The sequence below is a fragment of the Cottoperca gobio genome, chromosome 16 (assembly GCF_900634415.1).
Source record: "Cottoperca gobio chromosome 16, fCotGob3.1, whole genome shotgun sequence".
Taxonomy (NCBI): domain Eukaryota; kingdom Metazoa; phylum Chordata; class Actinopteri; order Perciformes; family Bovichtidae; genus Cottoperca; species Cottoperca gobio.
This window is the reverse complement of record NC_041370.1, coordinates 831,496-843,995: the sequence shown is the minus strand read 5'-3', so window position 1 is coordinate 843,995 and position 12,500 is coordinate 831,496. Positions and strand designations below refer to the sequence as shown.

At 49.3% G+C, this 12,500-nt stretch overlaps 1 protein-coding gene across 1 annotated transcript in view; it reads right to left on the bottom strand.

Annotated features, from left to right (window-relative positions):
* Positions 1 to 12,500, bottom strand: part of LOC115020959 (neural-cadherin) — a 142,840-nt gene that overhangs the window by 57,675 nt on the left and 72,665 nt on the right. Inside the window, exons 9-12 of the mRNA XM_029451061.1 lie at positions 11,935 to 12,133; positions 11,624 to 11,794; positions 7,391 to 7,563; positions 3,814 to 3,981 (exon numbers count right to left, since the gene is read on the bottom strand). Of these exons, the coding sequence (XP_029306921.1) occupies positions 3,814 to 3,981; positions 7,391 to 7,563; positions 11,624 to 11,794; positions 11,935 to 12,133 (711 nt within the window). The remainder of the gene's footprint in view (positions 1 to 3,813; positions 3,982 to 7,390; positions 7,564 to 11,623; positions 11,795 to 11,934; positions 12,134 to 12,500) is intronic.

Below are 12,500 nucleotides of genomic sequence, written 5' to 3'. Positions count from 1 at the left end.
GACAGGAGACAGGAGACGTGACACAGGACACAGGAGACAGGAGACAGGAGACAGGAGACAGGACACAGGAGGCAGGAGGCAGGAGGCAGGAGACAGGACACATGAGGCAGGAGACAGGAGACGTGACACAGGACACAGGAGACAGGAGACAGGAGACGTGACACAGGACACAGGACACAGGAGACAGGAGACAGGACACAGGAGGCAGGAGACGTGACACAGGACACAGGACACAGGAGACAGAAGACAGGACACAGGAGGCAGGAGACGTGACACAGGAGACAGGAGGCAGGAGACGTGACACAGGAGACAGGAGACAGGAGACAGGAGACGTGACACAGGACACAGGACACAGGAGACAGGACACAGGAGACAGGAGACAGGACACAGGAGGCAGGAGACGTGACACAGGAGACAGGAGGCAGGAGGCAGGAGACAGGAGACAGGAGGCAGGAGACGTGACACAGGACACAGGACACAGGAGACAGAAGACAGGACACAGGAGGCAGGAGACGTGACACAGGAGACAGGAGGCAGGAGACGTGACACAGGACATAGGAGACAGGAGACAGGAGACGTGACACAGGAGACAGGAGACAGGAGACGTGACACAGGAGACAGGAGGCAGGAGACGTGACACAGGAGACAGGAGGCAGGAGACGTGACACAGGACACAGGAGACAGGAGACAGGAGACGTGACACAGGAGACAGGAGACAGGAGACGTGACACAGGAGACAGGAGACAGGAGGCAGGAGGCAGGAGACAGGAGGCAGGAGACGTGACACAGGAGACAGGAGGCAGGAGACGTGACACAGGACACAGGAGACAGGAGACAGGAGACGTGACACAGGAGACAGGAGACAGGAGACGTGACACAGGACACAGGAGACAGGAGACAGGAGACGTGACACAGGAGACAGGAGACAGGAGACGTGACACAGGAGACAGGAGACAGGAGGCAGGAGGCAGGAGACAGGAGGCAGGAGACGTGACACAGGAGACAGGAGGCAGGAGACGTGACACAGGACACAGGACACAGGAGACAGAAGACAGGACACAGGAGGCAGGAGACGTGACACAGGAGACAGGAGGCAGGAGACGTGACACAGGACATAGGAGACAGGAGACAGGAGACGTGACACAGGAGACAGGAGACAGGAGACGTGACACAGGAGACAGGAGGCAGGAGACGTGACACAGGAGACAGGAGGCAGGAGACGTGACACAGGACACAGGAGACAGGAGACAGGAGACGTGACACAGGAGACAGGAGACAGGAGACGTGACACAGGAGACAGGAGACAGGAGGCAGGAGGCAGGAGACAGGAGGCAGGAGACGTGACACAGGAGACAGGAGGCAGGAGACGTGACACAGGACACAGGAGACAGGAGACAGGAGACGTGACACAGGAGACAGGAGACAGGAGACGTGACACAGGACACAGGAGACAGGAGACAGGAGACGTGACACAGGAGACAGGAGACAGGAGACGTGACACAGGAGACGTGACACAGGACACAGGAGACAGGAGACAGGAGACGTGACACAGGAGACAGGAGACAGGAGACGTGACACAGGAGACAGGAGACAGGAGGCAGGAGGCAGGAGACGTGACACAGGAGACAGGAGGCAGGAGACAGGAGGCAGGCTTTTGATTAAGTTCAGGTGTGAAGTTGAAAATGATTATTTTATTTGGGTGAGTAAGAATCGTTTTGCAGGATTCTGCTGGACAAACACTTTGTTCAGTTTGACTCTTTCCAAGATGCAACTCATGCAGGAGCGAAACAAAAGTCGACGTTAAATCTTTCTTTAGGTTCTGAACAATAAAAACATGGACAGAGAAATCACCACTACGACCAGCACAAAGAGAAGAGAAAGATGTGTGTGTGCATATAACAAGTTTATATTCATCTACAATACTCGCAGTGCGTGAACGCTCTGCACAGCAGGAGGTACAACTGGATACACAACGACAGAAGTGCAGATCACTGAGCTGCTGAAACAAACTACAAGAGAAATAATTCTGCGTAAGCTGCAGATGACTACAGATGATTGATATAGAGACACACACACACACACTCTCACACACACACACACACACACACACACACACACACACACACACACACACACACACACACACACACACACACACACACACACACACACACACACACACACACACACAGCAGCTCCCACTCCTGCAGCGTCTCCCTCCTTCTACCTCGTTAACAACGTAATTAACAAACCTTATTAACGCTGCTAAATTTAAAACAACAGTTCCTCCTCGGTGCAATTAACACAGCGGAGGAGAGGAAGGAAGCAGGATGAGGAAGAGGAACAGGAAGAGGAAGAGGAAGTGTTAATCCACTACATCGAGCATGTTTCCAAAACATAGAATTTTCAATACGTCCGGTTACAAAAAGAAACAAGTCAGAAAAAGTAAAAGCACAAAACTAAAGCTGACGTATAAACCAAGATGTTAAAAGAAGAACACAAAGTTCTGAGAGGTCGAAGCCTTCAGAAGACCCACAGGCTGTTGTTCAGACTGGTCCACCGGGCTGTGAGTGGATCAAACCAGACACCTCAGCTCGTTCACTTCTCTCTGCATCGGCCAATTGGCTCGCTGCTCCTTCACGGCGAGTGGGACCCAGAGACCCTCAAATAAAACTATGCTGTGCTGCTCCAACATGGTGGAACGACCTCCACAGGTCTTCACACCTGCAGACTGGAAACTCTCCTGTTTCAACTGCCGCTCAATGAAAGAAACACAAGCCCACTGTTCTTAATGTTGCACTTTGTTTGTCTTATTTGAAGCTGTTGTTCTGCACTTGATGATTTCACCTGAAGATGATGCACCTGCAGGATTAATGTTCACAGCTCTATCCTCACGATTGTTTGCACTTATTGTCGCTTTGGACAAAAGCGTCAGATAAATGAACTGTAATGTAACAACACTGTCTGACTTCCTTCTCCTCTCCCCCTCCTCTCCCCCCTCCTCCCTCCTCTCCCCCCTCCTCCCTCCTCTCCCCCTCCACCCTTCTCACACAGCCTCCATCAGGTTAAACACAGTAATTAAGAATCCATTGTGATGCTCCGACAGCAGGTGTAATTATCTCTCTGCTGTCAATCATCTGAGACAGAAGGAGCTGTGGGTGGGACAACCTCCAATCACCCCCCCAACACCCCCCCCCCCCACACACAGACCTTCATCACTATCACCATCAGTCTTTCTGTCTTTTCAGAGATGATGTGGGAAAAAGGAGGAGGACAGATTAAATATAGCACAGGTACACACACACACACACACACACACACACACACACACACACACACACACACACACACACTGACTAACCTCCATGAAATCGAGCAGCTGGAGGAAATAAAACTCCTCCACCTTCTAAACCAGCGGCTTAGAAAAAGAGAGCGAATTAGGATGGAGGGATAAAGGTGTGTGTGTGTGTGTGTGTGTGTGTGTGTGTGTGTGTGTGTGTGTGTGTGTGTGTGTTTTAGATGGAGGAAGTCAGGTTGGGGCCGCTTTGCTGTTTGCTCGGCTATGCTGACACCATGAGAGAGGAGGGGGGGAGGAAGCAGGAAGTGCTGCTCTGCTGTCTGCAGGAGGTGTACATGTTCCTCCCGCTTCTTCTTCTCTCTCTTGTGTCCTCACAGAGCAGAAGGAGCTTCACAGCTGGAGCTCCGTGTCGTCTGTTTTGTTTCTCAGCCTGGAGAAGTATTTCTTCATCGTGTGCAGCTTTATTGGAATGTGCGAGTTTACTCTTTAACAGGACGACACGTCCTGGGACTCACCACTATCTTGGCGTCTCGCACGTTGTTCTCCGGCACGGTGACCCAGTACTCGGGCTGCTCCCAGTGCGGCGGCTGGTTGTGCACGTTGGTGATGATGACGGTCAGCTCCACCGAGCTGCTGCGGTTCCCTCCGTCTGACGCCACGATCTGCTGGTTGATCCTGGACGTCTGCGGGGAGCGACAACATTTCACTAACTTTTATCTTTTTATTTCACAGCTGGAGATTCTGGAGGAAATATCACGATTCATGACTTTATTAAAAGTGCAGGAATAAATGTAGAGGATTCATAATTAAAGTTTGCGACGTGTTGAATCATCGTGCAGTCTGGCAGCTCTAAAGGCCAGTGAACACTTATAACTCTTAAAATAAGTACATATCAAAGCAGAGAAGAAGAAGAATGTCAGACTGTTGATCAACCTTTACTAATGATTGACTGCAGGCACAGAGAGGCAGAGAAGAAGAAGAAGAAGAGGAAAGAAGGAAGGAGAAGAAGGAGAAGAAGACGAAGGAGGAGAGGAGAGGAGAAAGTGAGCAGAAGAATGAAAGAAGGATATAAGGACCTAAAGAATGAGGACAAACTCCTACGCCGCCATACAGATCAGCCTCCGCCTTGCTACAGTCTCGCTCCTCGCGAGCTTCCTCCGTCTCGACATACCTGCGCGCAGTATCACTCCTTTCCTCCTCCTCTCTCCTCTCCTCCTCTCGCCCTCCTCCTCTCCTCCTCTCCGCCTCCTTCGCTCCCTCCTCTCCCTTCTCCCTCTCCCCTTCCTCCTCCTCCGTCTCTCTTCCTCCTCTTCTCCTCCTCTCCTCTCGCTCCTCTCTCCTCCTCCTCTCCTCCTCCTCCTCCTCCTCCCCTCCCTCCTCCTCCTCCTCCTCCTCCTCCTCCTCCTCCTTCTCCTCCTCTCCTCCTCTCCTCCTCCTCTCCCTCCTCCTCCTCCTTCTCCTCCTCCTTCTTCTCCTTCTCCTCCTTCTCCTCCTCCTCCTCCTCCTCCTCCTCCGCCCTATCTCCTCCCGCTCCTCCTTCTCCTCCTCCTTCCTCCTCCTCCTCCTCCTCTCCTCCTTCTCCTCCTCCTTCCCTCCCTTCTCCTCCTCCTTCTTCTCCTTCTCCTCCTCTCTTCCCCTCCTCCTTCCCTCCTTTCTCCTCCTCCTCCTCCTCCTCCCTTCCTTCCCTCCTCCTCCTCCTTCCCCTCCTCCTCCTCCTTCTCCTTCTCCTCCTCCTTCCTCCTCCTTCTCCTCCCCTCCTCCTCCTCCTCCTCTCGTCTCCTCCTCCTTCTCCTCCTTCTCCCTCCTCCTTTCTTCCTTCTCCTCCTTCTCCTCCTCTCTCCTCCTCCTCCTTCTCCTCCTCCTTCTCCTCCTCCTCCTTCTCCTCCTTCCTTCTCCTCCTCCTCCTTCTCCTTCCTCCTTCTCCTCCTCCTCCTCCTCCTCCTTCTCCTCCTGCTCCTCCTCCTTCCTTCTCCTCCTCCTCCTCTTCTCCTCCTCCCTTCTCCTCCTCCTCCTCCTCCTCCTCCCTCCTCCTTCTCCTCCTCCTCCTCTCCTTCTCCTCCCTCCTTCTCCTCCTTCTCCTCCTCCCTTCTCCTCCCTTCTTCTCCTCCTCTTCCCTCCTTCTCTCCCTCCTCCTCCTCCTCCTCCTCCTCCTCCTCCTTCTCCTCCTCCTTCTCCCTCCCTCCTCCTCCTCCTCCTCCTCCTTCTCCTCCTCCCTCCTCCTTCTCCTCCCTTCCCCTCCTCCTCCTCCTCCTCCTCCTTCTCCTCCTCCTTCTCCTCCTCCTTCTTCCTCTCCTCCTCCTCTTCTCCTTCCTCCTCCCCTCCTTCTCCCTCCTTCTCCTCCTCCTTCTCCTCCTTCTTCCTCCTCCTCCTTCTCCTCCTTCTCCCCCTCCTCCCTCCTTCTTCTCCTCCTTCTCCTTCTCCTCTCTTCTCCTCCTCCTTCTTCTCCTCCTTCTCCTCCTCCTTCTTCTCCCCCTTCTCCTTCTCCTCCTCCTTCTTCCTCCTTCTTCTTCTCCCCCTCCTCCTCCTCCCCCTCCTTCTTCTCCTTCTCCTTCTTCCCTCCTTCTCCTCTCCTCCTTCCCCGCCTCCTCCTTCTCCTCCTTCTCCTTCTTCCTCCTCCTCCTCTTCTCCTCCCTCCTTCTTCTCCTCCTTCTCCATTCTTCTCCTTCTCCTCCTTCTCCTCCTCCCTTCTCCTTCCTCCCTCCTTCTCCTCCTTTCGTTTCTCCCCCTTCTCCTCTCCTCCCTCTTCTTCTCCTTCTTCTTCTCCCCCCTCTCCTCTCCTCCTTCTCCCCCTCCTCCTCCTTCTCTCCTTCTCTTCTCCCCCTTCTCCTTCTCCCCTTCTCCTCCTTTCCTCCTCCTCCTCCTCCTCTCCTCCGTCTCCGGCTCCTCCTCCCTCCTCCTTCTCCTTCTCTCCTCCTCCTGCTTCTCCCCTTCCTCCTCCTCCTCCTCTCCTCCTCCTCTCCTCCTCCTCCTCTCCCTCCTCCTCCTTCGCCTCCTCTCCCCCTCCTCCCTCCTTCTCCTCCTCGCTCTCCCCCTCCCTCCGCCTCCTTCTCACCTCCTGCCTGACGAATAGGAATCTTTCAGCCTCCTTCGCCCTCAGTTGGCATCATTCAGTCCTTAAACATTTAAACTGTTTGATACTAACTTGTATTCTTCTCTCAGTGGAAACAGCAGAAACGACCTCATGACCTCATGACCTCATGACCTCATGACCTCATGACCCTGACACTGTGACTGAGTATTATTTTCACGTATATCTTTTACAACTCTAAGGATTGTTAGACGTACTGGGCTCCTTTTTAAAATTCATGAATTAATTAAATATATTATTACGTTGAAGCAACAGTCTATACTTATTTAGGTACAGGTATAATAATATGTATATTCCACGACAGGAGAAGAAATATGTGCAATCAGATAAAAATAGTATCAATCTAATGGTGCATCTCTTTTTAAATGTGTTTACACCAATTTAAATGTCCTTTGGGTCCGACCTGCACTCAAAGAAATACAACTAACAAAGTAAAATAAATTAAGCAAAGCACTTGGAAAACGTATTTCAGATTGTTAATTTTGTTTATTTCTAGCCAGAACAATGTGAAAAGGATCAGCGACATATTTAATGAGCTGAATATAAAGCAGCAGCAACAGAATGTGATTGTTTAGTTCGGGTTATTAATGTAAACAAGAGACTTTGGGGGGAAAAAGCTGAAAAACAGGAAACTTTAGCATAAAGCCGAGAGCTACAAGTACACACACACACACACACACACACACACACACACACACACACACACACACACACACACACACACACACACACACGTTCCCTCAGTGGATGCATACCAAACATGTTAGCTGTTAGTAAACAGCTCTGCCTCCATGTTTATTTATATACAAAGATTTCCATCAGGACAGCAGCAGAGGAACTGATAAATTAATATATTACGTGTGTGTGTGTGTGTGTGTCTACACACACGTCTAACTTTGTGAGGACCACATTTGGAGTTTTAGACCTTGAGAATGTGGACTTTTTTTTTTTTTTAAGGTTTCAGAAGCTTGAGGATATTGTAATAATAGTAATGTGTGCTCTACCTGTGAGATGGGGTGATTGACGTAAATCCAGCCAGTGCTGGGGTTGATGTGCAGGTAAGCTGGCTTCTGATTGGACAGGGAGTAGGTGATGGCCGCGTTGCTCCCCTGATCATCATCGTGTGCCGCCGCCCGCAGGAAACTAGTTCCTACTGGAGTGTCCTCGCGCAGGAAGTCTGAGAGGAGAAGAAGGTTACTGTCAGACAGGACGAGATACTTCAAGTAATACAGGTAATGCTGGTACTACAGGTACTACAGGTAATACTGGTACTACAGGTACTACAGGTAATACAGGTAATACTGGTACTACAGGTACTACTAGTAATACTGGTACTACAGGTAATACTGGTACTACTGGTACTGGTACTACTACTAGCAGCCCAAACAGAAGCAGAAGCATTGACAGAGTTAACTATTCAAAGTATTCTACTACAAGTACTGCTACCCGCAATACTGCTGCACACACTGCTGCTTTACTGCTACTGCAAACGCTGCCATGTATTAAGTTACTTTGTAATTTTGAAAGTTTCTAATTCATAGTTTTGTTATAAGCACCACCTGTCAACATGACCCGCCTCCACACCTCTGCAGCTGTAGTGAACACAATGAATCGTGTTGTGTGACGGTAAGCAGATATTATAATAATGGGAGCACAGTTTGTATCGCGTCAGCAGCGTGTCACCTCATTTTGTCATTTCTGGGTCTCACTCTGCAACGTCAACAGATGCATTTTTAAATGTATGAATATAACCTCGAATCCTGCTGACTGTGATGAGCGTCAGCGCTGATCAGACAACAAAACACAACGAGCAGAGAGGAGGGCCGCCGCACAGTTCCCTCTGTAATACTGCATTTCAAGCATTATGTCAGGAATAATGTCCTGTTGATGTTTGTGGCTCTCTGAATACGTTTCAACTGAATAATCCCGTCGGACGCTGCTGAGTCTGATGAGCGTCAGAGGAACGACGGGAACATCAAAGACTTTCTTTGTTTGCATTTAACAACATCTCTTTTTGTATTTATGTCTCGCTAATGAACTTCTGGCCAAACAACCACAAGAAGAAAATGATGGCTCAGAATTTTGGACAATTATGCAAAAATAACAAAAGGGTAATTTAGAAATAAATCTTATGCGTCCTTACAGCCGACCAGTTTTTAACTAATTAACACCAAGTTGTGCCAATTAACATAATATTCTTAGTGCTTCACTAAGTTTAGTCAAAATGAAACCATGTTGTTTTTATTTTAATAATTAATTAGAGCATTCTTCAACACAAGATGAAGCGAGCGTGATGGATAAACAACTCGTAGACTTCTGTACAATCTGATGATATGAAATACTTACTCCATGGATCAACGAACACTCGTACGATATCTCACGACAAGTTGCATCACAGTGACACCGAAACGTATGATATTTAAGCGCTCCACCTAAAGTTCTCAAATGAGGCGTTCAGGGACCCGTCGCTCCACCGTATTCCGTAGTCTGAATCAAATTCATCCACGTACGTAAATATTCTCCTTTAAGTTGTTTTTCTGGGGGACAGGAATATCCAGTCAATCAAATCCAATTGTTCTTTTCCATAATATTGATTTTAATGTGTGTCGATAGAGAGCGCAAGATACTCAACAAGAACAGAGGTGTATCCCCCCCCCCCCCCCCCCCCACACACACACACACACACACACACACACACACACACCAGTGTCAATCTGCCTGTTAAATAGTTAATGAGCCGCTCCGTGCGCCTCCCTAATCTGACGAGGAGAACTTCTGACACAACGCTTATCAAAACACATATTTGCACACATAGTAAACAAACACGGACCCGCGGGAGCCGGCGGCGAATATTTCATCAGTCTTAAGAGCTTTCCAGGATTACAAGGAAGCAGATTGATAGAGGATGACAAAGAGACGGTTTCCATATTTCACCGGTTTCCTCCACACACACACACAAGCTATCCTGCTGTACAGTGAGGGGACCGTGTGATCTCACACGTTAGCGTCTCCAGAGGTGAAGAAATCTTTTAACCCAGAGTGTGTTACTGCCTTGTTTCACACTTTCACCGGAAAACAAGTAAGTGATGAGAGGCGAAGCTGGTTACTAACCGAGCAGTAACTTTAGCTTCAAGAACGTAAGTAGTAGAAGTACAAGCACCACAGGAGGAACAATAAAACAAGCAGGAGAAGCAGTTGTCTGCCTCGAGTTCGAGACATAAACTCATCAGGAAAATGTTACTGAGGTGATAAATCAAGAGTAGTAGAAACATTTTCTCATAGACTTCTATACAACCAGAGGAGTCTCCTCCTGCTGGATGTTACAGAGGAGTTCTCCTCCTGCTGGATGTTACAGAGGAGTCTCCTCTGCTGGATGTTACAGAGGAGTCTCCTCCTGCTGGATGGTTACAGAGGAGTCTCCTCCTGCTGGATGTTACAGAGGAGTCTCCTGCTGCTGGATGTTACAGAGGAGTCTCCTGCTGCTGGATGTTACAGAGGAGTCTCTCTGCTGGATGTTACAGAGGAGTCTCCTTCTGTTGGATGTTATAGAGGAGTCTCCTGCTGGATGTTACAGAGGAGTCTCCTCCGTTGTATGTTACAGAGGAGGCTCCTGCTGGATGTTACAGAGGAGGTCTCCTCCCTGCTGGATGTTACAGAGAGTCTCCTCCTGCTGGATGTTACAGAGGAGTCGCTCCTGCTGGATGTTACAGAGGAGTCTCCTCCGCTGGATGTTACAGAGGAGTCTCCTGCTGGATGTTACAGAGGAGTCTCCTCCTGCTGGATGTTACAGAGGAGTATCCTGTCTGCTGTTACAGAGCAGTCTCCTGCTGGATGTTACAGAGGAGTCTCCTGCTGCTGGATGTTACAGAGGAGTCTCCTGCTGCTGGATGTTACAGAGGAGTCTCCTGCTGCTGGATGTTACAGAGGAGTCTCCTCCTGCTGGATGTTACAGAGGAGTCTCCTCCTGCTGGATGTTACAGAGGAGTCTCCTCCTGCTGGATGTTACAGAGGAGTCTCCTCCTACTGGATGTTACAGAGCAGTCTCCTCCTGCTGGATGTTACAGAGGAGTCTCCTGCTGCTGGATGTTATAGAGGAGTCTCCTCCTGCTGGATGTTACAGAGGAGTCTCCTGCTGCTGGATGTTACAGAGGAGTCTCCTGCTGCTGGATGTTACAGAGGAGTCTCCTCCTGCTGGATGTTACAGAGGAGTCTCCTGCTGCTGGATGTTACAGAGGAGTCTCCTGCTGCTGGATGTTACAGAGGAGTCTCCTGCTGCTGGATGTTACAGAGGAGTCTCCTGCTGGATGTTACAGAGGAGTCTCCTGCTGCTGGATGTTACAGAGGAGTCTCCTGCTGCTGGATGTTACAGAGGAGTCTCCTGCTGCTGGATGTTACAGAGGAGTCTCCTGCTGCTGGATGTTACAGAGGAGTCTCCTCCTGCTGGATGTTACAGAGGAGTCTCCTCCTGCTGGATGTTACAGAGGAGTCTCCTCCTGCTGGATGTTACAGAGGAGTCTCCTGCTGCTGGATGTTACAGAGGAGTCTCCTCCTGCTGGATGTTACAGAGGAGTCTCCTGCTGCTGGATGTTACAGAGGAGTCTCCTGCTGCTGGATGTTACAGAGGAGTCTCCTGCTGGATGTTACAGAGGAGTCTCCTGCTGCTGGATGTTACAGAGGAGTCTCCGGCTGCTGGATGTTACAGAGGAGTCTGCGCTGGATGTTACAGAGGAGTCTCCTTCTGGAAGTTACAGAGGAGTCTCCGGCTGGATGTTACAGAGGGTGACAGGATAGAGAGGAGAGATAGAATGAGATAGAGAGAGATGAGAGAGATAGAGAGAGAAGAGAGAGAAGAGAGGAGAGAGATGGAGAGGAGACTAGAGAGAAGGAGAGAGAGAGAGAGAGATAGGAGAAGAGAGGAGAGAGGAGAGGAGAGAGAGAGAGATAAGAGAGTAGAGAGAGAGATAGGAGAGAGAGTAAAGAGATAGAGAGAGAGAAGATGATGATAGATATAGGATAGAGATATATAGATATGAGATATATATATATAGATGTATAAGATATATATATATATATATATATAATATATATTATATATATATATATATATATATATAATATATATATAATATATATATATATTATATATATATATATATATATATTATATATATAATATATATATGTAACAGCACTTATAGTAGCAGGAGTGTTACTCTAGTGTTGTAGCAGAAACTCACACTGGTAGCGGCTGTTTTCAAACTTGGGGTCGTTGTCGTTCTCGTCGCCGATGAGGACGGTGATCTGACAGATCCCGATGAGCGGCTCTTCAGCCTGATCCGTGGCCGTCACCGACAGCGTGTACTCCCTCTGACGCTCCCGGTCAAAACTCACCGTAGTGGCGATCACACCTGACATACACACACACACACACACACACACACACACACACACACACACACACACACACACACACAAACACACACACTGTTGTCAACTGTTTTTTGCAGAAAAACGGCAAACAGTCTTCATATAGTTCCGTAAAACTTACCGGTGTCGGCATTGATGTCAAACCCGGACGACACTCCGTCTCTGTGCATGATGCCGTATTTGACCTCTCCGTTGACCCCCATGTCGGCGTCGTGGGCCTGGACGCGCAGGACTAACGTCCCCGGCGGCTGGTTGCGCAGGACTAACGTCCCCGGCGGCTGGTTCTCCAGCACCGCCGCGTTCAGACTGTAGTTCAGACACTGAGAGCACAAACAGCACAATCAGAAGAGAAACCTTTTAGGTGCTGGAAACCTCCGTGTTTAATCCAACTCCAACTCCGGGGGAAGTCACAAAGAATGGATTGCAGCCGCTATCAGTTCGTCTCAAGGTCCGATTCACAGAAGATGTTGTGTTAAAGAAATTACAGCTCAAACACGACCATTAAGTTTTGCAGCTGAGTGTAATTTGCCCTTTTTTTTTGCAAGCATCTATGTGGAAAGGTTTAAGTGTTGCATTTGCACCAAGAAGTCAGAAGTCAGAACAGCGGCAGAGAGAAAAAGAAAAACTCAATTTGCAGCTCGCGACAGCAGAACTTCATGCACGGAATCCAAACATGACATAAAGAAA